Below are 27,083 nucleotides of genomic sequence, written 5' to 3'. Positions count from 1 at the left end.
CTCTCTTCCTCCTCCTCCTCTCAGGTCTGGGCTGGCCTCTCCTCTCCTCACAGGTAGTTGTCGTCATCGTCGTCGTCACTGTTGTCCTCATCCTCTTCCTCTCCATCACGGGCCAAGGCCTCGATGTCATGGGTGATGTCTGTGATCATGCGGTTGAAGGACTCTGACTCGGAGCGCAGAGACCAGCTGTCATAGCTGCGCACGGCCGAGGCCGAGGTGCTGCTCATGCTCCGCTTGATGCGCCCAAAGCTGTCGGTCAGGATCCCCCCTTCCCGGATGCCAATGTTCTCCAGGAAGCTCTCGAAGTAGCCAATGTCCTGATCGGGAATGAATGGCCGCATGCCTGAGAAGGAAGGATGAAGGACGGAAAGGCGTGAGCAAGGCAGGATAAGGGCCGGTGGGCATTCCGCAATTTCACAAGGGAACAGAAGAAGCACAGAGCAGGCACCGGATCTAGAGTTCAAGCATCCAAGAACCTCAGCTTCATTTAATACTAGTTATTAGATCTCATGATTGCAAAGATGACCGCATGGGAGCTCCATTAACTGAAGATAACTGGGACTGAATTTGGGGTGTTCTACATGCAAAGGATGTGTTTTACCAACTGGGCGAGGGGGGTATCAGTCAGAGGTAGACCATATGTGCTTTGCATGCAGAAGATCCCAATTTCCAGCCTGGCATCTCCAGTTAGAAAAAGAAAGGGACCAGGTAGCAGACGATGACAATGACCCTCCTCTGCCTGAGAGAAGCAGGCAGTATTTGACTACATCAATGCTGGAGAGTCAGTGGACAATATTTGACTAGATCAGCCTTTCCCAACCTGACACCCTCTGGATGTGTTGGACTGCGATTCCCTCGCTGGGAATGATGGGAGTTGTTGTCCAACTCATCTGGATGGTGTCAGGTTGGGAAAGGCTTGGTTAGACAGACAATTTGACCTGATCTAAGGCAATTTCCTGTGTCCCTATCGCTCTGCCAGGAGTGATTTTCCCATCTCATTTTCCCCCAAGGAGAGATTTTCATTTACCCAAAAGAAGAAATTTCCGCTTTTCCCCATAGAGGTGGAGCAAGCCAGCACAGTATCCTTCCACGGCCAGCCCCATCCGGTATTCCCTAAGCAATAATGCAAACTGTTGGATCTCCTGTGGGGTTAACTTGTTTCTCAGCTGTAAGGCAAAAAACAAACAAAAAGAAAACCCCACAGGGTGGTTAGAAAAAAGGGAGAGAATAATTCCAGGAGCACGTATGTCCTTTGACATCAACATTTAATTTTGATCATAAGATTGGTTGGGGAATTTAGGGTTCGGGTGGACACATTACAGTTTAAGCATATTATGGTTAACTGGGGTGGGGGAGCACCCCAAACACCAGAGGCAGGCAACTCTGGTATGACCCCTGATGCGGCACCAAAATTCCTTTTAAAAATGGCAAAGAAATCAGTGGTTTGCTGCCAAATCACTACAGAGGCTTAAAATTGACAAATTAAAAACAATTTTAATTTATTTTTATTTATTTATCGCATTTATATCCTGCCTTTTCCCCCCCAAGGAACCCAAGGCGGCATACATAATCCTCCCCCCATCCATTTTATCCTCACAACAACAACCCTGTGAGGTAGGTTGGGCTGAGAGTCTGTGACTGGCCCAAAGTCACCCAGTGAGCTTCCATGGCCGAGTGGGGACTAGAACCCGGATCTCCCGGCTCCCAGTCCAACACTCTAACCACTACGCCACACTGGCTACATTTGATCTTGGTAAGCTTCCAAACTCCCAACCGTTTGATGGTGTGTGTTTTTTGGCCACCGCTGTGCCACCAAATGTGGGCAGCAGCAGGGGTGCAGCCCGGAGGCTGGTCCCGTGGCGGAGGTGGGGCGGGGAAGTGGCTGCCGGATCCCTGTAAGTTGCCACGCCCTGCTCTACATTTTCAAAAGAAAAAAGAAAGTAGAAGCTGATGGATGCTTTGCATGATGTCTAGAAGGAGATGCAGAGAACACTTGGTTCTCTGGAAGCGCTTGTAGCTGTTGGAGCGGCTTTTGCATGGAAAGTCCTTTCCTCCCACAAGTCCTGGTCCACTCTTGTCCCCATCGACACCTTTTCGCAGTGGCCAAAGACAGAGAGCGGAAACAAATGATCAGAAGAACCATCTGGTGGCCCTTGTGCTGGGCAGCACCACTTCTGACCACCTGTGGGGCGGAAATCTTATATGTGAATGTTCCCCATATTAAACAGAATGCGCTGTGTACAAACTCTCTGAACTTTAGCATGTAAGAGAGAACGGTTCTGCTCTAGCCCTCTTGCAGACATATGAGTTTTCTAAGTGCGGGAAGGTTCCCTTGTTTGTTTTTAAAACAGGAGAGCCTGCAAATATGCAATTCCCCCACCTTCAGTCTGAAATAGTACGATCCATCAAAGGCTTCATCGCGGGATCGTTCTGATCATATGGTTGGGTTCTCATACCTCTGGAAGAGGAGGCACAACACACATGTGTTCTGTGCAGACCCTGGCACACTGTGAGCACGCCATGCATCCAGACAATGACAATAAGCGCACTTTGGCCAGCACATGGCCTCATCACCCGTGGCCACTTGCCAGCAGGAGCAATGTGCTCTGCTTCAGGGAATGCAAGAGAGCAGCCATTCTTGTGCGAGGTTGCTCTGCCCCACGTGGCATGTTACTTAAGGGCAGGGCCAGCTCCACCGCACGGGCACACTGCTCAGGAGTTGGGCGGGCAGCACAAGCAGATATCCAGGTGTGCTGCAGCACAGCAGCCAAAGGCAGAAGTCCCAGGAAGCCCCTCATTCACACCTCAGCTAAGCGACAAACTTCCTAGGGGATGCAGCAGCCGTGGGTGCCATGATGCCGACGGGGGCCTCCAATGGGGCCCATGAAGCTCTCCATTCCCTGCTCCCCTCAATTTTTTTTAAAATAAAAACCTTGTAAAATGTTACGCTGGTTTTCTTTCTCTCCCTTTCTAGCCTCGAGCTTTGCTCTTCTTCTCCCCTCTCCCTCCCAGCCTCTAGCCTCACTATTTCTCTCCCCGCCACCCCGCTCTTTAGCTCACTTTAGTGGCTGAATATTTTGTAGCCAGGCCCACACAGCAGCCACTGTGCAACTAGCCACATCCTCTGTGGGAGCCATTTTGTGGTGGTGCCCACAGCAGCTTCTCAAATTCCCAAATGTGCCCACAAGTCCAAAGAGATTGGGGACCCCTGCACTAGGTGGCTTTAGGGTCCAAAGCTACCCCCTCCCAGTGCCACCCATAATGTTATGAGGTGCTTAAAAGCCTCCAATGGAGGCTGTTTAAAGGCCTCACTTGAAGCGTGGGAGGAAGGAGGGGAAATCCCTCATCTCTGATTGGAGATAAGCACAGGGGCTGGAGGGGGGCCTCCCACAGGCTGGATATGCCCCCCACCCCTGCTTAAGCAAGCCATTCTCCTCTCCGTGTCAGCTTGCTCCCCTCATCTGTAGAACAGAGATAATAATGCTGGACTACCTTCCGACTGTAACAGATATTAAGATCATTGATGTGAAGTACTTTGAACATTTGAGATGCATTTGTTATTGATTGATTGATTGATTGATTGATTGCATTTATCTCCCCCCTTTCTTCCACTGTGGAACTCAAGGGGGCTACATGCGTTTCCCAGGTGGTCTCAAGCACTGGCCAGACCCAGACCTGCTTAGCTTTAGCACGGTGGCTGCCTCATGTACCTTCAAGACCATGCCCTGGATTGTTGTTGTTCAGTCGTTCAGTCGTACTCTCCGTCAGGACTGCAATACCTGACGGAGTGCCTCTCCTGGCTCAAACCTACCTGTACACTATGCTCAACATCTAAGGTCCTCCTCTGGGTGCCTCCTCCGAGGGAGGCTCAGAAGACAGCAACAAGGGACAGGGCCTTCTCGGTGGTGGACCCCCAACTGTGGAATGATCTCTCCAGTGAGGCCCACCTGGCACCAACATTGTTATATTTTCAGTGCCAGGTCAAGACTTTTTTCTTTTCCCCAGCATTTGGCAGCATGTGATGAGTTTTAAACTGATCCTTGATTTGTTTTATGGTTCAGCTGGTTGCTCAAAGTTGTTTTTAGATAGATGTTGTCTCTGTGTATACTGTCTGTGTTTTTATGTTTTTAAATTCTGCATATTATATTTTTAATGATTTTAACCATTGTAAACTGCCCAGAAGTTTGGTTATGGGGTGGTACAGAAATGCAATGATAACAACAACAACAACAACAACAACAACTGTATGATCCTGGGCCGTGAGTGTGATGTGCAAACTGAGGGTCCCTCCCTTCCTGCCCCCCCCCATGCAAACCCAACTCGCCGTGATCATGTAGTCCTGCAGTTGCTCCCGGCCGGTGCTGCTTTGGTCGCTCCCGCTGCAGGCAGTTGCGAGGCTGTGATGCGACTGGTGAGAGGAAGGGGAGGACGTGCCGCTGCAGTAGGCTTCAAAGGTTTCGTGGGAGCCGTCACTGCAAGAAGGAGGGAGCAGTTCAGCGACGCTTCCAAGCTTGTGCTAGCAAGGAACCCAGTGGGAGCCGGTGCAGTTTAGTGGTTACAGCACCGGACGGGGACCAGGGAGACCCGATTTCTGCTGGATAATAGGAACGACTCCGCATGCTTCCAGACACTAGGGGGCGATAGAGGATGTGTTGCATCAACAGCCCCTTGCCTTGTTCATCCCCTCTCTTGTCCTGTAATGTGACCAGTTCCTTTCTCCTACTCCCTCCCCTTCCTCTTTGCCTCTGCAACAGGCAACATGTGCCTGTTGCTTCCCTAAGAGAAGCAAGTAACCATGTCTCACACCTTCACTTACTCACACTTACGCACTCAGCTTTACGGGGTGCTTGCAATTAAACACCATTAGATAGCCCTCTTCAGCGATGTGTGTAAAAGCACTAATAAAGGAAGTTGATTTGAACTTCTTCTAAACTGGCTCTAGTCTGCGTTTATTGCCCCTGATGCTACGTGGTGTGTTACCACGCTTTCTTTGGATAAGGCACCCCTGCTGTAAGTCACACCAGACTTTCCAACAGGTGCAAGTCCCCGTTGGGCCACGAAGCCCGGTGGATGGCTTTTGGCCAGTCATCATCTCCCATCCTAACCTACCTCCCAGGGTTGATGTGAGGATAAAACAGAGAGGAGAGGACCATACAAACCTTGGAGGGAAGGCGGGATAGAAATGTAACAAACACACAAACAAACACACAATAAATAAGGGAGCTGCTTGGGGCAATGCAGTTTCTTTCTCCTCCCATTCCTCAGACCAGAAGAGATGGTGCTGAGGCCTGATCCGGGAGTCTGGTTTCTCATCCCAGACTAGTGGGAGTCTGGTTGTCTTTCCTCTCCGGTACTGGAAAATGTTCTGGCTGGACAACTTAGAAGTAGGATGTTGGACTAGTTCAGCTTCACCCAATCTGGTGCCCTCTAGATGAGTTGAACGGCAACTCCCATCATCCCCAGACAGCATGGCCATCAGGTGATGGGAGTTGCTGTTCAACCCACCTGGAGGGCACCAGATTGGGGGCGGGTGGACTAAATGGACCTTCAGGTTGACTCCACCAGCATCTTTGTATGTTAACTCTGTACATGCTCAAAGGCACTTTCCTTTTTCTCAGTTAAGAACCTGCTGGATCAGGCCAAATGTTCATCTAGACCAGCAACTTATTTCCTATGGTGGCCATCCAGATGTCTTTCTGGGATGCCCGCTAGCAGGGCGTGGGGACAAGAGCCCTGTCCTGCCACTGTTTCCCAGCAAGTGGTATTTCAGAGGCGGCTCTCTCTAATCCTGGAGGTTGCATGTAGCCATCACAACTAGCAACCACTGATAGCCTTATCTTCCAGCAATTTCTGTCATGCCATCTGTAAGCACGGTTGGAGTCCACCAGGAAAAGAGCCTTCAGCATGGTGGCCCCCTTCCTGTGGAATCCCCTGCCTTTAGAGGTCAGGCAGGAGCCACCCTTGTGTTGTTTTCAGAGCCTCCTGAAGACATTGCTATTTCGAGAGGCTTTCCCTGAGTGACCAGCCACGGTTTATTAAGTTCAGAATCTGTTCTTTTAAAATGTTTTAATTTTTTTAATTATGGGGTTTTTATTCTTTTATCTTGTTGTTCACTGCTCTGAAATCTTTGATATGGAGCAGTATATAAATGTTGTAAATAAATAGGTTACATTGGGGGCGGCGGGGGGGGGGGGAGCAGTTACAAGTTGTCCAGGGCTGTTTACCAGGGCTGGCCCACATCAGAGAAATCTTAGTCAATTAATGGCATGAGTTTTAGTCCATTGATCATTTAAATCTGCATGCATTTGCATATGAACAAAGACAGAATTTCAGAAGGAAAAAAAAGCCATACTTCACTTTGTTTTTAGATTAGGTATGCATAGGTTGGGGCAAGCACCATCTTAGAATAGAAGAGGCATTCCATCCTGTAGGTGAGGGATGCCTTTGAAGAGAAGGCCTCTTCTAAAATGCCACCTGGGGCCATCTTTCCTGCTGTTCTGCAAATGCTTTTTAAAGAATGGGATTAGACGGAGGGAGATGCTACAGTGCAAACAAAATGGGTTGTCTCCAATGGAATTCTGGGAGCTGGAGTTCTATGATGGTTCTGAGGATGCCACTGGAGATCCCTTGCACAGTTCCACTTGCCAGGGCGGCTTGGAGGAGAGGCTCTGAGCATGAAAAGCAACCTATGGCGCATTGGTTACCAGTGAGAAGAGCACTACAGCCAGGAGGACTCACAAGGAGCTACAGCAGCTGAAATCAGCATCGTATCCATAAGTCCCATCAGTCCGACAGCTCTCACCTGGGAACAGACAATGCAAAGGGGTGACATTAGGGGGCAGGAAAAAGCTGGGCATCTTCACCGCTCACTCTCAGCCTCTCTCCGTCCTCTGTAAATCTCCCTCTGTAGCCTGATGCTCATCGCTTTGCAATCACCACTTGGCCAGCAATAAACCTATTTTTGTCCTTATCCTTCACCACCCCCAAAGTGTGTTTATTTTTTTAGCACAGGCTCAATGCTGGGGAATGGTTACAGGAGCAGGCAATTAATTAGCATCTTCAACAGCTGGGTAGGTCTATGCTACAAACATATAGACCAGTTTATACTTGTGGCTTCTCCCAGAGAATCCTGGGAACTGTAGTTTGGTGAGGGTGTTGAGAATATTTTTTGTTAGGGATCCTTCACTCCCCCCCCCCACAACAGTTCTCAGGGTCCCTTAGCAGTGGCGTGGTGGTAAATGTTGAAGGGCAGGGGCTTGTCGTGACAGCCCCCACCGCCATGCCCCCCAGGAGAGTCCAGAAGGGTTGCTCCATCTCCACAAACCAGCAGTTCTCCTTCCCACCAGGAGCAGGCCTTTTGCAAAGTCAACGGGCCTTAATGGACCAAGCCACCCCAAAAGGCTTTGCATTACAGCTGGGGACAATATATTGTTGCTGGGAGAATTTATTTCCCCCAACTACTGTGAGGATTGCAGCAAAGCTCAGAGGGAACAGGGACGTCTGAGGGGGTGGCAGATGACATCAGTGTCCCTGATAATAGAAGACGTCTTGGCACTGCACCCCTGTGAGCCCCAGCTCGCCACACCACTGCACGACTATGAAGCCAGCTGAGGTCAGCAGCGTAGTTGGTGCTTCAGCTCAAGCAACAGATCTCCATCAAACCAGCGGGACATCTACTGATCAGCAGCAATGGTACTTAACATGGTAATAGCCCCCCCTCCAAATCAGCCCCTCACCATCAATGTTCTTTCCATACCCCAGCTGTGACCTGCCCCCAGAAAACCACCAAACCTGGGAGATCAAGGGTGGTTCATACATAATGGTTTTCCTCCACAGGAATGGTTGGAAATGATTCTGGTAGAGGAGATGAAGAAAGGGGAAACATGACAAATGCTAAGTTAGAGTGAAAAGCTGACTTGATTTGGCAGGAGAGATCTGAAAGCAGCAGCACACAGCCTGCTTGTCACAGATCTGTCCTGCAAATTTATGCTTGGATCTTCCCATTCTGGCATGACATCTGCGCCATGTACCCTGCCACGAGAATCACTCCGATGCCTTATCGTGGAACAAAAATGTTGCACTGCAACTGGCAAAGAAATGTTTGGCGTGTGAGGTAGCGCTGTGATGCTATGGCTCAAAAGGCCAATGCTATTTTAGTTGTAATGAGATTCAGGAACCAATGGTACCACTTACTCATTTGGAATATGGCACCTAGCTCTGGGGTCAACAGTTCAGCTGTTGCTAGTCACTGCGAACCATTCTGCGATAAATGGACTCCACATAAGACAGCTTCCTGTGTCCCTGTGTACTCACTCCGGCTGGATAGCCAAGGACGCTTCGGGGTGGATGTGTAGTGATAGCCAGCCCGGTCCACACACTCAATGGTTTGGTCCCCGTATATTATCTGGAAAACCTGGCAGATAAGAGCACACGATTCCTCGGCTGTGTCCTACCCCCAGGAAGAAGAAGCAGTCAGACCTGCATTCTGGAGTTGCTTCAAGGCACATGCAGTGCAATCATACGCGTGCTTACTCTGACGTAAGTCCCATGCAGACCAATGGGCTTGCTACCAAGTAGGAATGCTGAAGGTTGCAGCCTTAGTGGCATGAATGTACTTGAAACTCCCTTCCCCATTTTTCTGTTCTGGTTTCTCTTCCCAAAATGGAAAAGAACGGGACAGCTTACATAAATCTTTTCAATGATTTTTCTCACAATGAAAAATAAGCCAGCAATTAATTTAAACACATATTTTTGCTGCGGCTGCCTTTCAATTCTTCCTAATGCTCTCAGCTAATGTAAGCATTTGAATGCAACCTGCTCTTTATAATTGGACAGTATTAGCAATTGGTCCTCAAATATTAAGTAACTCCTCCCGGCTGATAAGTGGGATAGAATGGAGGAGCTTGCTTCATTCTGTAGTTTGCTGCTGTTTGCAAAGAGCACCATCAATGTTCAGAAGACAGGAATTTTTCCCAAGATTGATTGGCTGAGGAAAGATTTGAATTATCCTTGCCTTTTCAAAGCTACTATAAACTCATAGGAAAAGCACAGAATTATTGCTGGGTGCAGAATTCATCATTCTGAGAGTCAAACTTTTTTCTTTTGTGTTTTTTAAGGAGTGATCTAAGTTTCTTGTCCCTATGGGTACAATGATGGAATTGAAAATGTGTGGCCAATACCTGATAAAACCTCAGAAGCCAGAAAGGGGCTCACTGGGATTGCTCATTTTCCATGACATGCAGAAGCAGCACAAACTATACAAACTAACCCCAAACATTGCGCATGTGTTTAATTTACATAATTTATACAGGCTGTATAATTCAGCTTGGTATGGTGTAGACTTCTGACTTTAGAAAAAGAAAGTGTGCCATCTCCATTGCCTAGCGGCTATACTGATTTAAAGAGCGGCCAATTACATCTGCCTGCCTACATTCATGCCTGGAAAAGAGTGAAAACTGGCGGCAGCAGCAGCAGCAGCAGCATAATACCCTGGTTATGCACGGCAGCGCAGCAGTGCCCCACGTGCTCCATGAGGTTTCTTGGTTATCGGGCAGAGCAGAGGAGGGGAACCTCTCTTAGCCTGAGCTCTGAGTCCATTGTAGCTGAAAGCGCGGCCTGCCAGTCACGCAGCCTTGGGAGAGGCGTTTCAGCCTTTAAGGATGGGGGCGGCATGTGATAAAGCTGGGAAACAACTAAATGATTGGCGGCCAGGGTAAGGGGCGTGGCCAGGAAAGGGGCGTGGCCACCTGGGGAATGCTGGAGGATCAGACTGGGATGCCAGGAGGGCTGAATTTGGCCCACGTCCCACGGTGTCCCACCCCTGAGGCAGACTGATGTTAAAGCATGCATTGCGGGTACTGTGACTGCAAAACGTTAGTGGGGCTCCGCTGTCCCGCTTTAGCAGAAGGGGGGGCAGCATGGGGGGGCAGAGATGTCGGGGGGTCACTTACTCTGTTAGCCACCGCCAGGATGATGAGGTTGCAGTAGGCTTCGGGGCGGGGCTCCTTGGGGTCGAGGGGGTTGTTCCCCATGTGCCGGCGCTCCCAGCTGCCACAGGCCTTGCCTCTCTCCCAGCTGCCGCTGTAGGCCTGCCGGTGCTCCCAGCTGCCCCCCGCCTTGTTTGCCTGGCGGCACTCCCAGCTGCCCCCGGCTTTGCCCATGCTGGCCCGGTGCTCCCAGCTGCCGCTGCAGGTCTGCCTGCGCTCCCAGCTCCCAAATGGCCGGCTGCCCCCGGCCGGCCGCCTTTTCTCCCAGCTGCCCGCACCCTGCTTCCGCTCCAGGCTGCCCCCACTGCCGCTCGGCCTCCCCTCCTGCCCGGCGCTCCGGGCCATTTTCCAGTCCAAGCTGCAGATGGTGTGACGCCGCTCCATGGTTCCTCCCAGCTGCCGGGCCTCTGCCGGCCTCTTCTCCGCCGCTCCCCCAGGGAATTTCTTCTCCTGTGTGACTCCTGCATAGATGTCCAGGCTGCCCCCTGCAGGGACCGGGTCAACGCCTAAGCCTGGGAATGTAAAAAAGGATGAAGAGAGGCCTGTGTGCGGGCAACCTGAACAGAGGGAAGGAAATACTGATGTCTCACTCACCTCTCTCCAAGGAGCTCAGGGTAGTAAACATGGGATTTGTCCCCTCTGACCTCACAACAACATTGTGAGGGAGGTTAGGCCCATGGCCGTGCTGCTTGGGAATGATGGGAGTCGCAGTCCAACACATCTGGAGGGCACCAGGTTGGGGAAGGCTGAGCGAGGCCCTGTTCTCTCTGTGCCACAGTGGCCGCTCACCAGCGGAGGGAGCCTTTGGCCGCTCTCCGCCATGGCCCCTGACAAGGGCCCACCCTCCAGCAGGGGCCCACTGGCCAGAGCCCCCCAGACCTGCTCCTCCTCTTCCCCGGGGCCCCCTGCTTGTTCCCCTGCCTCTCGCTCCGGCCCAGACAACGGTGGTGGTGAGGAGGAGGTGCAGGAGATGCCCCGGCCGCCTTGCTCCCTGGCCCCCTGCCCATCAAGCAAGCAAGTGGGAGCCACGATGAGAAGGAGGCTGAGGAGCGAGAGCAGCTGGAGACCATGGCGCAGAGAAGGGCGGCTGGCAGAGGGAGGGACCCACGGGGGGTGCCTTCCTCCAGGCCCACCGAAACGCAGAACTAGCACTGCCCTCCGTGGTGCCTGAGCAAGCACAGCCGGCTAGAAGGAGGCACTGCAGCCACGGACTCCGGAGTTGTGGGATAAGACATAGGACCAATGGACTTTCACTTGGCCCTAGGAAACCTCAGGATCTGATGTGGCTCCCTTGTAGCAGGGAGATCAAGTTGCTGTTAGCTCATCTGTTTCCCTGCCTTGCCTCGCCTTCACCAGCCTCCGTATCTGGTGGAGGTGAGACAAACCTTTTGCTTGTCTCACTCTGCCACGGCTGTGTCTCCGGACCTCCAAGTCATCACCTGACAAAGCTGTGGTCCAAACCCTCAACACCTTCATGTTCAGTTATTTTTTACTAGTTGCAGCACTCACACTAAAAAAGAGAGTTTTTTTATTCGAATCCTCCAGGTAAAATAACCTTTTAGTGTTTAATTAAGACAGCTAGCTGATTATTCTTTCCGCCCACTTTCATTTGCTTTCAAAGCGGCAGTTTGAGTGCATGCTCGTTTGCATAATAAAGTGCGAGCTCTGCTGTAGAAATAAAAGGCCCCCACAGAAATGTTCAGAACAGGCTCTGCTGTAATAGGAGCAGACAAGCAAACCCCACTCACGCATTCTCGGGGGCAGCCCAAAGCATGTGGGCCTGGAGAAAAGGACAATCTTCTTTTATAGCAAGCAGGAAGAACAGCTAACAGCGTACTGCAAGGAGTGTGGACCAAAGCGAATCAGAATATCCTGAAACACACTGCCTTAAAAAAAAAAAAGCCACATTAAGAAGATGTGTCTTGACACCCTTTCCGAATGCAGAGAGAGTGGGGACAAGCCACAGTTCCAAAGAGAATGTACATCAGAGCTTGGGAGCAGCACAGGGGAAAGCCCTTTTCCACAAGTGGGCCTCTGCCAGCAAGGGTGTCTTCAAAAGAGCCTCTCCTGCTGATCATAATAACTGAACAGGTTCATACCGAAATAGGCAGTCTTTCAGACAGCCAGGCCCGCAGCCATTTAGAGCTTTAAAGGTCAACACCAACACCTTGAATTGAGCCTGGAAAACAACTGGCAACCAGTGCAGATCTTTCAGTATCAGATGTGATCACAATACTGTGCACAGGCTAGCAGCCTAACTGTTGCATTTTGTATGAACTGAGGTTTCCGTACACTCTTCAAGGGTAGCCCCACATAGAGCGCACCACAGTAGTGTACCCATGATATAACCGAGGCATAGATAACTGCACAGCGTGTGGAGCTGGGATTCCCCAGCCGAGTCGATCCGCACCTGTCTTGAGCACCAGGAGGTGTAGGGCATCATCCCGCAGGTAGGAGGCCGCGGCGATCTCATGTGTGGGGATCCTCAAGATGAGTTCCTCGTTGTCCCTCCAGGTAAGAAGCAGGCAGCGCGCTGAGAGGCTCAAGATGCTGTCCTGCTCTGGGGTCGTCTTCGGAGGAAGCTCTTTCAGCTGCTGCAGCGCAAAGGAAGCATCTGTTGAATAGTCCCAGGCCTGATTTCAGTTCCCTGTAAAGAGCTACGAGGCCATCCCACCTCCCTTCTCACAGGCAAGTCCCTCCCGCTCCCGCCGCCCCCAGTCCTTGGGAGAGCGCGCAATCCAGAACACACAAGCAGAAGCGGATGTGCTGCAGAAAAACACAGGCGGGACAAATGGCCCCAATAACCCAAGCAAGTGTGCCAACCCACAGAAAATCCACAGACCGTAATCCTCATTAATGTATGGGATTTGCTGCCACAAGATGTGGTGATGGCTATGTGCATAAATGGCTTTAAAAGGGAGCTAGACAAATTTATGGAGGAGGGGGGAGGGCGGGAGCAGGTGGCAGGCAAATGGACAGGCAGGGCTGGAGTCCATTAGGCATGGGGGAAGTTTGATGGCTGCAGCTGGGCAGCCCTTTCTGGAAACCAAAGAGCAACAGCATGCCCTGCCTGCCTGGGGTTTACACAGAAGGAATGAGGAAGCCGAGGTGGCTGCTTCCTCCTGTTCACTTGACTCTCTGCCCAGGAGGGTTGTGCCCAGAGAGTTCTGCTGTCAGCTCTCGACCAGCAGGCCCAGTGGTGCAGCAAGCAAAGTGCTGGAGCCTGCCTCCCTGGGCTCCTTTCCTCATCTGACTGGAGAAAATTAAAGAAAGCTCTCGCGCAACAAGAACTATGAATGCAACAACAAAGGAACCACTCCTGCTTCCGAGGGCTCTTTCGCTCATCTGACTGGCAAAATTCATTGCAAGCACATTACTGTTAACTGAACAATGCCAAAGCACACTGAAGTACGTTGTGCAGTTGTTACCCTTGCAGTATCCAGGAGCTGCAAGAGCTCATCACGGCTGGAAGGATTCAAGGAAGTGTTCACCCAAGTCAAGTGACCTAAAAACTGGAGAGGAAGAGAAAATGAGAGAAGATAAAGATGGAAGAGGGGTGGGTGGGAGTTTCCAAAGCAACATTCTGCATTAAAAAGAGGAGAAATCTGTGGTTGAGACAGATCATGAAGATTCAGAACACATACTTAGTTTTGCTTCGCTTTCTGCTGCTTTCATAACCAAGCTGTCAACAAATTTGTAGTTTTCTGGCCTGGAATGGGGGCAGGGCCATTTTTCGTTTCAGGTTTTCTCCAGAACTTTTATGGAAAAGAAGTTTATTTGTATTTATGTCAACATTGGTATGCCACCTTCCAGGGAAGCTCACAGTATATTAAAACCACGAAATTCACCACTTATAATCAGTGTGTATAAAAACACAATATACCACTAAAACAACAAATATTAAATCAGCAGCAATAAAAACAATATAAGCAGTGTTTTATATAAAATGTGTTACACTGTGTGTGTGTGTGTGTGTGTGTGTGTGTGTGTGTGTGTTTATATATATGTAGAGAGAGAGAGTCAAAGCAGCTAAAAATAAGAGGTGAAGGGTACAGCCCTATGGAAATAGTTGGCAGCCCCTGAAGTCGGGGTCTGTTGAGTTTCCAGTGCAGAGTGGCTGGAGCACGGAGGCGGTCTTTGCCTCCATGCTCCAGCCACCCTGCATTTCCCTAGAGGACGATTTTGCCCATCTAGCCATGGCGCTCCCGAGTGGGAGGGAAGGAGGCTGGGGCGCACATAGGAAAAGACATAACCCAGCTTCTATGGTCTCCTCCCCGGTCCTGGGACTGCCCTCTTTCCTCCCCCCCCCCCAATCTCTGTGCTCTGTTTCTGAGCGTAGAGATGTAGCCAGAACCACGTGGCTACAAGGGGGAGGAAGAGGAGACAGGGGGCGTGGTTTCTGGGATTCGAGGTCAGAGCCCTGTCTCCAACCTCAGATGCCAGGAACCAAACAACCCTGTGCCCCCACCGATGCAGTCGAAGGGGCACAGGATTGCTCTCTAAGGGTGCAATCCTATCCACGTTTTGGCAGAAAAAGGCCTACAACTCCCAGCATGCCCTAGCCAGCCATGGTGGCTGGGGCATGCTAGGAGCTGTAGGCCTTTTTTCTGTCTAAACATGCATAGGATGTTTAGACAGTCTCCACATGCCGAGTGGGGACTAGAACCCGGATCTCCGGACTCCCAGTCCAACACTCTAGCCACTACACCACACTGGCTTTCACTCATATCCCTTATGAATATACAGTGGAGGTGACGAATAGATTTAAGGGATTAGACCTGATAGACAGAGTGCCTGAGGAACTATGGATGGAGGTCCGTAACATTGTTCAGGAGGCAGCAACTCAATCCATCCCAAAGAAAAAGAAATGCAAGAAAGCAAAGTGGCTGTCTGATGAGGCTTTACAAGGAGCTGAGGAAAGAAGGGAAGCGAAAAGCAAGGGAGAAAGGGGAAGATATATCCAACTGAATGCAGAGTTCCAGAGAACAGCAAGGAGAGACAAGAAGGCCTTCTTAAATGAACAATGCAAAGAAATCGAGGAAAACAATAGAATGGGAAGACTAGAGATCTCTTCAAGAAAATCGGAGATCTCAAGGGAACGTTTTGTGCAAAGAAGGGCATGATAAAGGACAAAGAAGGCAGGGACCTCACAGAAGCAGATGAGATTCAGAAGAGGTGGAAAGAATACACAGAAGAACTATACAGGAAAGATCTGAATGTCCGTGATAGCCATGATAGTGCGGTCACTGAACTTGAGCCGGACATCCTAGAGAGTGAAGTCAAATGGGCCTTAGGAAGCATTACTAACAATAAAGCTAGCGGAGATGACAATATCCCAGCTGAGCTATTTAAAATCCTAAAAGATGATGCTGTTAAAGTGCTGCACTCAATATGCCAACAAATTTGGAACACTCAACAGTGGCCACAAGACTGGAAAAGGTCAGGTTACATTCCAGTTCCAAAGAAGGGCAATGCCAAAGAGTGTTCAAACTACCATACAATTGCACTCATTTCACATGCCAGCAAGGTTATGCTCAACATCCTACAAGCTAGGCTTCAGCAGCATGTGAACCGAGAACTACCGGAAGTACAAGCTGGGTTTCGAAGAGGCAGAGGAACTAGAGATCAAATCGCCAACATTCGCTGCATCATGGAGAAAGCAAGAGAATTCCAGAAAAACGTCTATTTCTGCTTCATTGACTACGCTAAAGCCTTCGATTGTGTGGATCACAACAAACTCTGGCAAATTCTTAAAGAGATGGGAGTACCAGACCACCTTACCTGTCTCCTGAGAAACCTGTACAAGGGAGAAGAAGCAACAGTAAGAACTGGACGTGGAACAACCGATTGGTTCAAAATTGGGAAAGGAGTACGACAAGGCTGTATATTGTCACCCTGCTTATTTAATTTATATGCAGAGTAGATCATGAGAAATGCCGGGTTGGATGAATCACAGGTCGGAATTAAGATTGCCGGGAGAATTGTCAACAACCTCAGATATGCAGACGATACCACCCTAATGGCAGAAAGCGAAGAGGATCTCAAGAGCCTCTTGTTGAGGGTGAAAGTGGAGCGTGCAAAAGCTGGTTTGAAACTCAACATTAAAAAAACGAAGATCATGGCATCTGGCCCTATCACTTCCTGGCATATAGAAGGGGAAGGAATGGAAGCAGTGACAGATTTTACTTTCTTGGGCTCCAAGATCACCACCGCAGACGGTGACTGTAGCCATGAAATTAAAAGACGCTTGCTCCTTGGGAGGAAAGCTGTGGCAAACCTAGACAGCATAGTAAGAAGCAGAGACATCACCTTGCCGACAAAGATTCATATAATCAAAGTTATGGTTTTCCCAGTAGCAACGTATGGCTGTGAGAGCTGGACTATAAGGAAGGCTGAGTGCCAAAGAATCGATGCCTTCGAACTGTGGTGCTGGAGAAGACTCTTACGAGTCCCCTGGACTGCAAGGAGGTCAAATCAGTCCATCCTAAAGGAAATCAACCCTGAGTGCTCATTGGAAGGACAGATACTGAAGCTGAAGCTCAAATATTTTGGCCACCTAATGCGAAGAGAAAACTCCCTGGAAAAGACCCCGATGCTGGGAAAGACTGAAGGCAAAAGGAGAAGGGGACGGCAGAGGATGAGATGGCTAGATAGCATCACCGATGGAATGAATATGAACTTGAGCACACTCCGGGAGAGAGCGCAGGACAGGAAGGCCTGGAGTCCATGGGGTCACGAAGAGTCGGACACAACTGAACGACTGGACAACAACAAAGTGTGGATTCAACCTATTGAGACTTACATCTGAGTAGACATGGATCCTATTGAACTGTAACAATGGATTTTTAGACATGTCTACTCAGAAGTAAGTCCCATTGAGTTCAATAACACTTACTCCCAGGTAAGTGGGAATAGGATTGCTGCCTAAGAATGCAACTGTATATATGTTTAGTCAAAAGGAAATCCTGTTCAGGGAATATCTGCAATATACATATGAAACACTTTAAAACCAGTTTCAAATCCTTTTTAATTCTTAACTCACTGCTTTAAGGCTTCACATGGGAAATTGGGGACAGTGTTAAGACCCACTGAAACCAAAGGGATTTTCTTCTGAGTAAACATGCATAGGATTGAGCTGTATGTCCCCAAAGAGATCTGAAAAATGCACTGAATGCTTCTGGCAGATGCTTTCGTGGACGCTGTCCACTTCCTCAGATGCATAAAATGTTAACCTCAAATTGGCAGATTTTATGGGGTGGGGTGGGAGTAGCGGATGTAAACTGTGTGAACAGAGTGAACTGAAATGCAAAAAGTACCGACAGTGATCATCTGTAATGGTTGGTCGGTTGGTTTATCTATTTATTTGTAACGTTTATATACTGCTTAATATCATAAAGGGGCTGTTCAGACAACACGCTAACCCACACTCAGTGATTGAGTGTGGGTTGTTCTTGAACTGTGGGTTGTTTGTTGAACTGTGCATTAGTGTGTTGTCTGAATCCAGGATATTTTCCACAGGGTGGCTTGTTAACCATGCAGTGTGGCTTATTTTTCTTGAACAAGCCACACTGAGTACCCATGTGTCAAGAATGAGGGTAGCAGAAGCTGAAGCCATGAGGGCCACTTGGATTGTCATGTACGAAGTAGCCACCTGGAACCTGATTGTTATTTGGCCATTTCTCAGCCCAGCAGCTCAAGGCCACGCTCTGCCTAATTGGGAAAGTGATGACAGCCGTGTCTGGAGGGAAGATCCAGCCTCCTGGGAGGGTGGCGTGGGTGTCCTAGGACTGGGCTATGATTGGGTGCTTCGAATCTGCCTTGAGTTGCTAGGGCTGGGCAATAAAAGGGGGCCAAAGAAGGGACAGGCATCTCTTCTTTTGCCCTGATGGTACTAGGTGTGCTGCTGGTTGATGGCTCTCCTGAGAGGCCCAGACTTTGGCATGTATAGGACAGACTAGCTAGCTTTATTGTTTTGCTCCTGGGAGTGTGTGCCTTAGTGACTGGCGTTTCTGGTTTTGCTTTGATTATTGCAATTTGCTTGTAATTTCCTGTACAACTGACAACCTCTCCCCTTTCCCTTCCTCTTTGTTCCTTTCCCCGAATAAACTTTTATCCAATTTCTAGTTGGTGTGGTGTGTCCTGTCTAACGTCAGTGCTAAATACAGTGCCTATTGGCCTGGGAAGGAAGCTACTGGGTAATTTGGGGAAGAGTAATGGCCAAGTTGGGCCTGGCCTACCTTGCAGGGTTGTTGGGGTGAGACCAACAATCCTTCACACCATGGTTTAATTTTGGATTGCTCAGGGTGGTTAACAAGCCATCTTGCGGACATTCAGAAAACATGTTAACCCACAGGTCAACAAACAACCCTTGATTCAGCAACAACCCACTCCCAGCAACTGAGTGTGGGTTAGCATGTTGTCTGAACAGCCCCCAAATCTCTAAGCAGTCCACAGATAAATATTAAAAGTCACATTTAGATACACTTTTTAAAAGAAATTTCAACTGTAATAACAATACAAACCACTTTTGCAATTGTTAGTCTTGAAGGTGCCACAATGGGAGTTGTAGTCCAGCACATCTGGAGGGCACCGGGTTGGGGACGGCTGCTCCATTGGCTTCAATAGGACATTCTCCTATTTGGCCTGAGGGCCAAATTCATTTTCAGAGAAGCTTTTGGGGGCTGCATCCCAGGGGTGGGCGTGGCCAAAGGCAAAGGAGGGCGGGGCCAAAATACTAAAAGTCCCAGCATATTTGAGCTTAAAGCTCTTCCTGTCAGCAACTCAGCCTTAGGAGGGACATTTCAGCCTTTTAGAATGGAGAGAAGCTGTGCAAAAGCCAGGAAACCACCCAGTGGTCAGCCATTGGGCAAGGTGGATGGGGCCAGGGAGCCTCAGGGGGCCAGATGAGGGCCCCAAGTAGGACGGACTTGTCCCACAGGCCTGACATTCAGCACCCCTGCGCTATGCAGCAAATGCAGCAAAGAATAAAAGGAACCTGGTGGTCGGAGTCTACTACCGGCCACCCAATCAAGGAGAAGACGAGGATGAAACTTTTGAAAAGCAAATAGCCAATGTTTCAAGGAAGCATGATGTAGTAGTAATGGGGGACTTGAATTTCCCCAATATTTGTTGGGAGACAAATTCTGCAAAACATGGCCCCTCCAGGAAATTCCTGACTTGTGTGGCGGATAACTTCCACCTACAGAAAGTGCAAAAGCTGGGTTGCAGTTAAACCTCAAAAAAACCAAGATTATGGCAACCAGCTTGATTGATAACTGGCAAATAGAGGGAGAAAACGTGGAGGCAGTGACAGACTTTGTCTTTCTAGGCGCAAAGATTACTGCAGATGCTGACTGCAGCCAGGAAATCAGAAGATGTTTACTTCTTGGGAGGACAGCAATGACAAATCTTGATAAAATAGTGAAGAGCAGAGACATCACACTGACAACAAAGGTCCGCATAGTTAAAGCAATGGTACTCCCCATAGTAACCTCTGGCTGCGAGAGCTGGACCATAAGGAAGGCTGAGCGAAGGAAGATAGATGCTTTTGAACTGTGGTGCTGGAGGAAAATTCTGAGAGTGCCTTGGACTGCCAGAAGATCACACCAGTCCATACTCCAGGAAATAGAACCAGACTGCTCACTTGAGGGAATGATATTAAAGGCAAAACTGAAGTACTTTGGCCACATTATGAGAAGACAGGATACCCTGGAGAAGATGCTGATGCTAGGGAAAGTGGAAGGCAAAAGGAAGAGGGGCCGACCAAGGGCAAGGTGGATGGATGATTTTCTGGAGGTGCCGGACTCTATCTTGGGGGAACTGGGGGTGGTGACGGCTGACAGGAAGCTCTGGCATGGGCTGGTCCATGAAGTCACGAACAGTCGGAAGCGACTGAGCGAATAAACAACAACAAACAGAAAGTAGTGGTAGGAACTACAGGATCAGCTATCCTTGACTTGATCCTAACCAACAGAGATGACTTAGTGGGTAAAGTAGCAATTTCAGGAACTCTGGGGGAAAGCAACCATGTTATACCTGAGTTTATGATTCTTAAGGAAGCAAAAGCCAAGTGTAGCCAAACCGGTACCCTGAGTTTTAGGAAAGCTGATTTTAATAAACTCAGAACAATGATCAGTAAGGTCCCATGGCAAGCTACTCTAACGAGAAAAGGAGTCCAAGATAGGAGGGAGTTTTTAAAACATTAAATTCTCAAGGCACAATTACAAACCATTCCAGGAAGAAAAAAATGTGGAAGACAACAGAAGAAGCCAATGTGGCTTCACAAAAAGCTAAGAAATAACCTGAAAACAAAAAAGTACATATATAGGAAATGGAAAGAAGGCCAAGCAACAAAGGAAGAGTGCAGGCAGGTAGCACAGAATTGCAGGGATGGCGTCAGGAAGGCTAAAGCTGAGAACGAGCTGAGGTTAGCAAGGGATGCTAAAAGCAACAAAAACGCTTTCTTCAGCTACATGCATAGTAAAAAACAGAGGAAAGAAATGGTGGTTCAGCTAATAAATAAGGATGGCAAAATGATAACAGATGACAAGGAAAAGGCAGAAGTGCTCAATTACTACTTTGGCTCAGCCTTCTCCGAAGAGGGTCTATGATCCCTCTGGCAAAGGTGAGGTACAGGCTGAAGGGGCAGGATTGCAGCTGGAGATCGAAAGGCATATGGTCAAGGAACACCTAATTACTTTGAATGAGTTCAAATGTCCAGGGCCAGATGAACTGCACCCTAGAGTAATAAAGGAACTGGCAGAAGAACTCTCAGAACCACTGTCTATTCTCTTTGAGAAATCATGGAGGACAGGTGAAGGGACAGAAACGGCCTTGGTCGCCTTGGTGGATGATATGAGGAGGGCTCTGGATAGGGGTGAATGCTCCTTCCTTGTTCTCCTTGACCTCTCAGTGGCTTTTGATACCGTTGACCACGATATCCTCCTGGACCGCCTGGAGGAGTTGGGCATTGGAGACACTGTATTGTGGTGGTTCTGGTCCTTCCTCTCCGGCAGGTACCAGAGGGTAGCACTGGGAGAGGAGGTTTTGGACCCGTGGCCACTCACTTGTGGGGTGCCACAGGGTTCCATCCTCTCCCCGAAGCTATTTAACATCTATGTGAAGCCGCTGGGGGCTATCATCAGGAGGTTTGGGGTGCGGTGTCATCAGTATGCGGATGACACGCAGCTCTACCTCTCATTCGAATCTTCACCAAGGTTGGCCATAGAATCCCTGTCCAAATGTCTGGAGACGGTGAGTGGCTGGATGGGGAGGAATAAGCTGAAGCTGAACCCTGACAAGACCGAGGTACTTTTGGTGGGAGACAAGGGGAGGCTGGGGGATGTTGACCTGGTGTTGAATGGGGTATGGCTACCCTTTAAAGACCAGGTCTGCAGCCTGGGGGTCATTTTGGACTCCCAGCTGTCCATGGAGGCTCAGGTGGCAGCTGTGAGCCAGACAGCGCTGTATCAACTCCATCTGATACGGTACCTGTGCCCCTTCCTTCCCGACCATCTGCTCCCATCGGTAGTACGTGCCCTGGTCTCCTCTCGTTTAGACTACTGTAATGCGCTCTACGTGGGGTTAACCTTGAAGACGGTTCAGAAACTGCAGCTGGTACAGAACGCGGCGGCTGGCCTGATTAAAGGCAGCCGCCGGCGAGATCACATCACTCCAGTGCTGAAGGAGTTGCACTGGTTACCAGTTGTTTTCCGGGCCAAATTCAAGGTGTTGGTTTTGACCTTTAAAACCCTATATGGTTCCGACCCAGCCTATCTTAAGGAGCGCCTCCAGCAGCACCAGACAGGCTGCTTAACAAGATCAGCCTTGGATGGCCTTCTCTCTGTCCCATCAGCCAGGACAGCTAGACTGGTGGGGACGAGGGGGAGGGCCTTTTCTGTGGTGGCCCCCACTCTGTGGAACTCCCTCCCTAGGGAACTCCGCCATGCCCCCTCTTTAATGAGCTTCTGCCGTGCATTAAAAACGTGGTTGTTCAGGCAGGCATTTGGGGTGGGTTAGGGTATTTTAGAAAATGTTTTTATTGTAGAATGTTATTGTTTTAAACTGTGTTATTATATGTTGTACATCGCCCAGAGTGGCTGGGTGACCAGCCAGATGGGTGATTAATAAATTTAATAAATAAATAAATAAATAAATAAATAAAGTGCCAGATGACTGGAGGAGGGCTAATGTTGTCCCTAGCTTCAAAAAGGGCAAAAAGGTGGAACCTGGAAACTACAGACCAGTCAGTCTGACATCAATCCCTGGGAAAATTCTGGAGCAGATTATGAAGGACCTTGAAAACAATGCCGTGATTACTCGAAGCCAACATGGATTTGTCAAGAACAAATCCTGCCAGATGAATCTGATCTCATTTTTTGATCAGGTAACCTCCCTTGTGGACTGTGGGAATGTGGACATAATATACCTCGACTTCAGCAAAGCTTTCGACAAAGTGCCCCAGGATATCCTGATGAGCAAACGAGCTTGAAGTGGGCTAGATGAAACAATGATCAGGTGGATCCACAGTTAGCTACAGAATCGGACTCAAAGACTGCTTATCAATGGGACCTTCTCAAACTGGGAAGAGGTAATGAGTGGGGTACCGCAGGGCTCAGTCCTACATTTTAAGATGGATGCAGACAAACTGGAGAGGGTTCAGAGGAGGGCAACAAAGATGATCAGGGGACTGGAAACAAAGCCCTATGAGGAGAGACTGAAAGAACTGGGCATGTTTAGCCTTGAGAAGAGAAGACTGAGGGGTGATAGGATAGCGCTCTTCAAGTACTTGAAAGGCTGTCACAGAGAGGAAGGCCAGGATCTCTTCTTGATCATCTCAGAATGCAGGACACGGAATCATGGGCTCAAGTTACAGGAAGCCAGATTCCGGCTGAACATCAGGAAAAACATCCTGACTGTTAGAGCAATACGACAATGGAACCAGTTACCTAGGGCGGTGGCGGGCTCTCCCACACCGGAGGCATTCAAGATGAGACTGGACAGCCATCTGTCAGGGATGCTGTGACTTGGATTCCTGCATTGAGCAGGGGGTTGGACTGGATGGTCTTGTAGGCCCCTTCCAACCCTACTGTTCTATGATTCTATGATTCTGTGATTCTATGCACACCCAGCTACATGGAAATCCATGCCAGGACCCTGCTGCTCCCCTCACCTTCACTTCCTTTTCGACGTAGTCATGCAGGAGGATCTGAGGGTCGATGAGGTAGTCCGGAGGGTACAGTGGGACCGAGTGCAGAGGGCGCCGGCATACCGGGCTTCTGAGGGCCTGCCTCCGGGCCGCCTTCGGGAAAACCAACCGCTTGATGGGAGACACGAACCCCTGGAAACGGGGGAACAGGGAAGGAAAACCGGGAAAGTGATGGAGCCCTCTGGCAACGGAAGGGTTATCAGTTGCTGAAATGGTGACAGATGCCCTCGTTGCAAAAAAAGAAAGCCGAAATGGCTCTGTACAGGCTGTGAGGCATACAGATGGCTGTGCCCGCTGTCTGCCAAAAAGCCAAATTAAGTTCTGTGTCAAGAAAATAAAAACCCTGCGGCCTAAATTAAATGCAATTTGCATGTCATTGTTATTTTGCATTACTTATTTCTGCCTCTCCTACAGCCAGGGAAAGGAAGCAGCAGCTCTGCAGGGCATGGAAGCCAAACCTCTCTGCATCCCTTCCCTCTGAGGTCACACCCCAGCATCCATCGAGCTATGTCTAGAAACACTCCCGTCTCTCTGCTGCTAACTGTTTCTCTACCCCAGCCAGCCTTCCCCAACCTGGTGCCCTCTAGATGTGTTGGGCTACAATGCCCGCTATTCCCAGCCAGCATGGCCATGATGGGAATTGCAGCCTAACACATCTGGGGTGGCCAGGCTGGGCGGGGCTGCTGTGCCCCTTCCTTTCAGCTGGAGGGGTATTACCTTCTCCAAGCCCTGGGGGATGTCATTCCAAAAGCTGGAGAGAGAGATCCTCTGCCATCGGGAGACCTTCTCCTGTCATTGAAGGAAACATCCACTGGTTATCCAAGGAGCAATCAGCCTTACGAAGGATGGCCTAGTAGCAGCCCTTAACACCTGCGTTGCTCAGCACTCCAGACAGAATCTATTTTCCAATTAACACCAAGTTCGGGAAGGATAATCCTTTCGACCGTGATGGGATCCATCATTGTCTTGTTCTCTTTTAAAACCACGTTATCTGGTACATTAGGGGTTCGATGTGCTCTCCGGTGCCATTCATTAAACCGCTGCTACAACCACTCAGTGTAAAAACAAGTGCATCCATTTTCATCCACCAAACATGGGACGATTTCTCTGTTTCTCAGCTCTCTTAGCTGAGGAGATCTTGGCTCCAGGCAGCACACGGTGACACAGGTGACCCTAGCATGAAGCCAGGTGAGGTGACCACCTCGAGAGGGCGTCTGCGGGTGCCCTGGGGGGTGTGTGTGCCTGGAGTTCTCCTGCACAAGGCCCACTGAGATGGGCCCTTGGGCAGCTTCTCTTCGTTTCTCTGGGGCGTGTGCAGAGAAACTTTCTGGTGGATTGCGCTCCCGGCTAATTGGAGAGCGGGCATCATCTGCCTCAGGCACCCAAATGTCTTAGGATTGTCTTGTGGATGACAGCTAACCCAGCCAATTTCATGTGCTGATCTCAGGACTGGCTGGTGGCGATTGGGCCAGGAGCCCAGGCTGACAGCTGGCCATCACCGGAGGCAGCTGGAGTGGGATATATGTCCTCAGAGGCTTCGGACAGTGCTGGATCCGTGACAGGGCAGGGAAAGGCCACCAAGGCCCATCTGCTCAGGAAGAGGGCTGTGTGAGAGGCGTTGCCTCCCAGAACGAAGCAAGAGCTGCGAGCTCGTTCCTTGTCCTCTTCGAGTGACATGGGGCTTAAGCTGAGCTACAGCTGAGTCACACGACCTGTCGGGTCAGTTCCAGGAGTTGGTTTTTCAACAGCAGTTAGTCTCAGCTCTAGCTAAGTTCTTCTGAACACGTGCAGAGAGCATTTCATTGATTCCAGTGCTCCCCCCAAAAGGCTCGCCACTAGGAGTGAGTGACAAAACGCTTACAGAGTGCGACTGTCAAAGCCTGACTGGATTGTGACCTCTCCCACTCTCTCTTCTTTTCGCTGTGCTGGATAACGCCACCACACACCATGCATTCTAACGCTGGAACAGGGCTGGATAACGTTGTACTCCCAGGACAAGCAGGAGCCTAGCAGGGATTGTGCATGTTGGTCTGCATCCTCTTATCTTACCCTCAGCAGTAAACCAGTTTGATTCATTCTAACTGGACATGTTGCATGGCTTATTATTTATTTAGGGCGCAATCCTGTGCAAGTTTAGACAGAAAAAAGTCACCGCTGGCTGGGGAATGCTGGGAGTCGCAGGACATTTCTCTGTCTAAACATGCACAGGATTGCGCCCTGCATCAATTAATAGGCTGCTGGACTCGACCTAAACAGACATCTCAAAGAGATTTACAACATAAAAGTTTAAAATACAGAACAGTGAAAACATTTCAAAAAAAGAATACAAACCATCTCAGTTAAAAACAAACCAAAAAACCTATTCTCAGTTAAGAACATTGTAAATCAAAGGACTAAAAATCAACAAACTGGGCAGCACAATCAGTGAGGGAAGCCCTGAGTGACAAAGGAGACTTAAACATGCCACGGTTGGCACCTTTTGCTTGTTGTTGTTGTTGTAGGGCAGCCTTCTCCAGCCCTGGAGTCTTCCAGATGTGTTGGACTTCAACTCCCATCAGCCCCAGGAAGCATGGCCAATGGACAGGAATGCTGGGAGTTGTAGTCCAACAATCTGGAGGGCACCAGGTTGGGGAAGGCTGGTGTAAGGCGTGCCTATTCCCTAGCTCCTCCCCTTTTCATAGGCCACACCCTCTTTGGACGTGGTTCTCTGGGCCCACTCCCAGAGATGGCTGTGGTGTTTGCATAGCAGGAGGAGCATTCCGCAGTTTGTGTCCTCTATGCACCTTAATCCATGCTGGCTGGGAATGATGGGAGATGCAGTACAACACATCTGGAGGGCACCAGGTTGGAGAGCCTGGATTAGTGGCTTCAAGGATCTGTCTTATACGAATCTGCCCAACACAGCATTCCCCATTGAGTCACAGTGGGTGGGGGAAAACAGATGCTGCACACAGCAGGTGTGAACATCAAGTGCACACACGCACACAACACCCTGCACACAGAGACACAGACATGCCCCCCACATGCAGCGTTTGGTCCATCTCCGTACATACCTTTTTCCCTTTCTTAGCCTCATACTCCATGTCCCGTCCTCACTCTGCTCCTGTCGCCAGGATGCTGGCTTTTCCTCTACACCATACATCCTTTGTTTTCCCATCCTGTGGCGGAAACTCCACCAGCAACTGGCCCTGATGTCACATCGTGGAGTTCCTGCCCCTCCTGGGATTGATAAGCAGATGGAGCTGCTACTCCAGGGACGACCAGCAAAAGGGCTTTGAGGGCTAATGGATGTTGCCCTGAAGAGGCCTGGAATCACTGGTGTGTTGTGGGGCTCTTGGGCAGAGCGGGGGCAGGGGAAGGAAAGAGACACCCAGCTACATCCAGTCTGTCTCTCTTCCCACAGCTGGCCATGCAGGGGCGGCAAGAGTTGGTAAGAACCTCCCCACTCCAAAATATTTCTTGCTTCAGCCTTGATTCTCTGCATTGTACAGTGGGGTGGCCATGCCAAAAAAGAGGAACCCCAGTACCCCAGGAGAGGACAGCAATTTGCAAAAAATGGCATGTGCTAATTTGTATGTACAGCTGCAAATTTAGAAACAAGTATTTTAATTTTAAATAGAAATACAGTGCATCTCACCAGAGTGTGGATGACGGTGACCAGGTGAGCTGTGTGTCTTGCTCAGTTGGTTGCCCAGGTGCCAACTGTGGATGGGCACCTTCAAGGCCTGTGCTGCTCTCCCTTCTGATGGTTCTTTACTTTTAAATTGGACTTGGACTGGGCAGCCCTTCAACTGGACAACCCTACAAACAGAGGACTCCTTCCAATAGAGGACTGTCCTCTATATGGGACACTTGGCCACCTGACTGTAGAGGGAGCACTATATTTCACA

General features: G+C 49.6%; 1 protein-coding gene across 1 annotated transcript; it reads right to left on the bottom strand.

Moving 5' to 3' along the window:
• On the bottom strand, nucleotides 1-26,347 carry CCM2L (CCM2 like scaffold protein). The gene is made up of 10 exons (XM_084848442.1): nucleotides 26,247-26,347; nucleotides 23,158-23,325; nucleotides 13,415-13,498; nucleotides 12,397-12,580; nucleotides 9,951-10,498; nucleotides 8,314-8,449; nucleotides 6,739-6,802; nucleotides 4,325-4,472; nucleotides 1,028-1,166; nucleotides 1-343 (listed from the first exon to the last, which is right to left on the bottom strand). The coding sequence occupies exons 1-10, from the start codon at nucleotides 26,274-26,276 to the stop codon at nucleotides 48-50; spliced, it is 1,797 nt and encodes a 598-aa protein (XP_084704568.1). The 5' UTR covers nucleotides 26,277-26,347; the 3' UTR covers nucleotides 1-47.
• Nucleotides 26,348-27,083: the final 736 nt, after the last annotated feature.

This window comes from Heloderma suspectum, chromosome 4 (genome assembly GCF_057233095.1).
Source record: "Heloderma suspectum isolate Gila_16-S chromosome 4, 16-S_ref, whole genome shotgun sequence".
NCBI lineage: Eukaryota > Metazoa > Chordata > Lepidosauria > Squamata > Helodermatidae > Heloderma > Heloderma suspectum.
This window is presented reverse-complemented; position numbering and strand designations above follow the sequence as displayed.

Bases quoted from the DNA above. Each gene is read 5' to 3' on its own strand.
- CCM2L (XM_084848442.1), bottom strand. From the start codon at position 26,276: ATGGAGTATGAGGCTAAGAAAGGGAAAAAG. The intron at 6,803-8,313 runs GTGAGTACACAG...GTCTGTTCCCAG, and splicing joins TCCTTGGCTATCCAGCCGGA to GTGAGAGCTGTCGGACTGAT. The intron at 344-1,027 runs GTAAATGAAAAT...CTTCCTTCTCAG, and splicing joins GCGGAAATTTCTTCTTTTGG to GCATGCGGCCATTCATTCCC.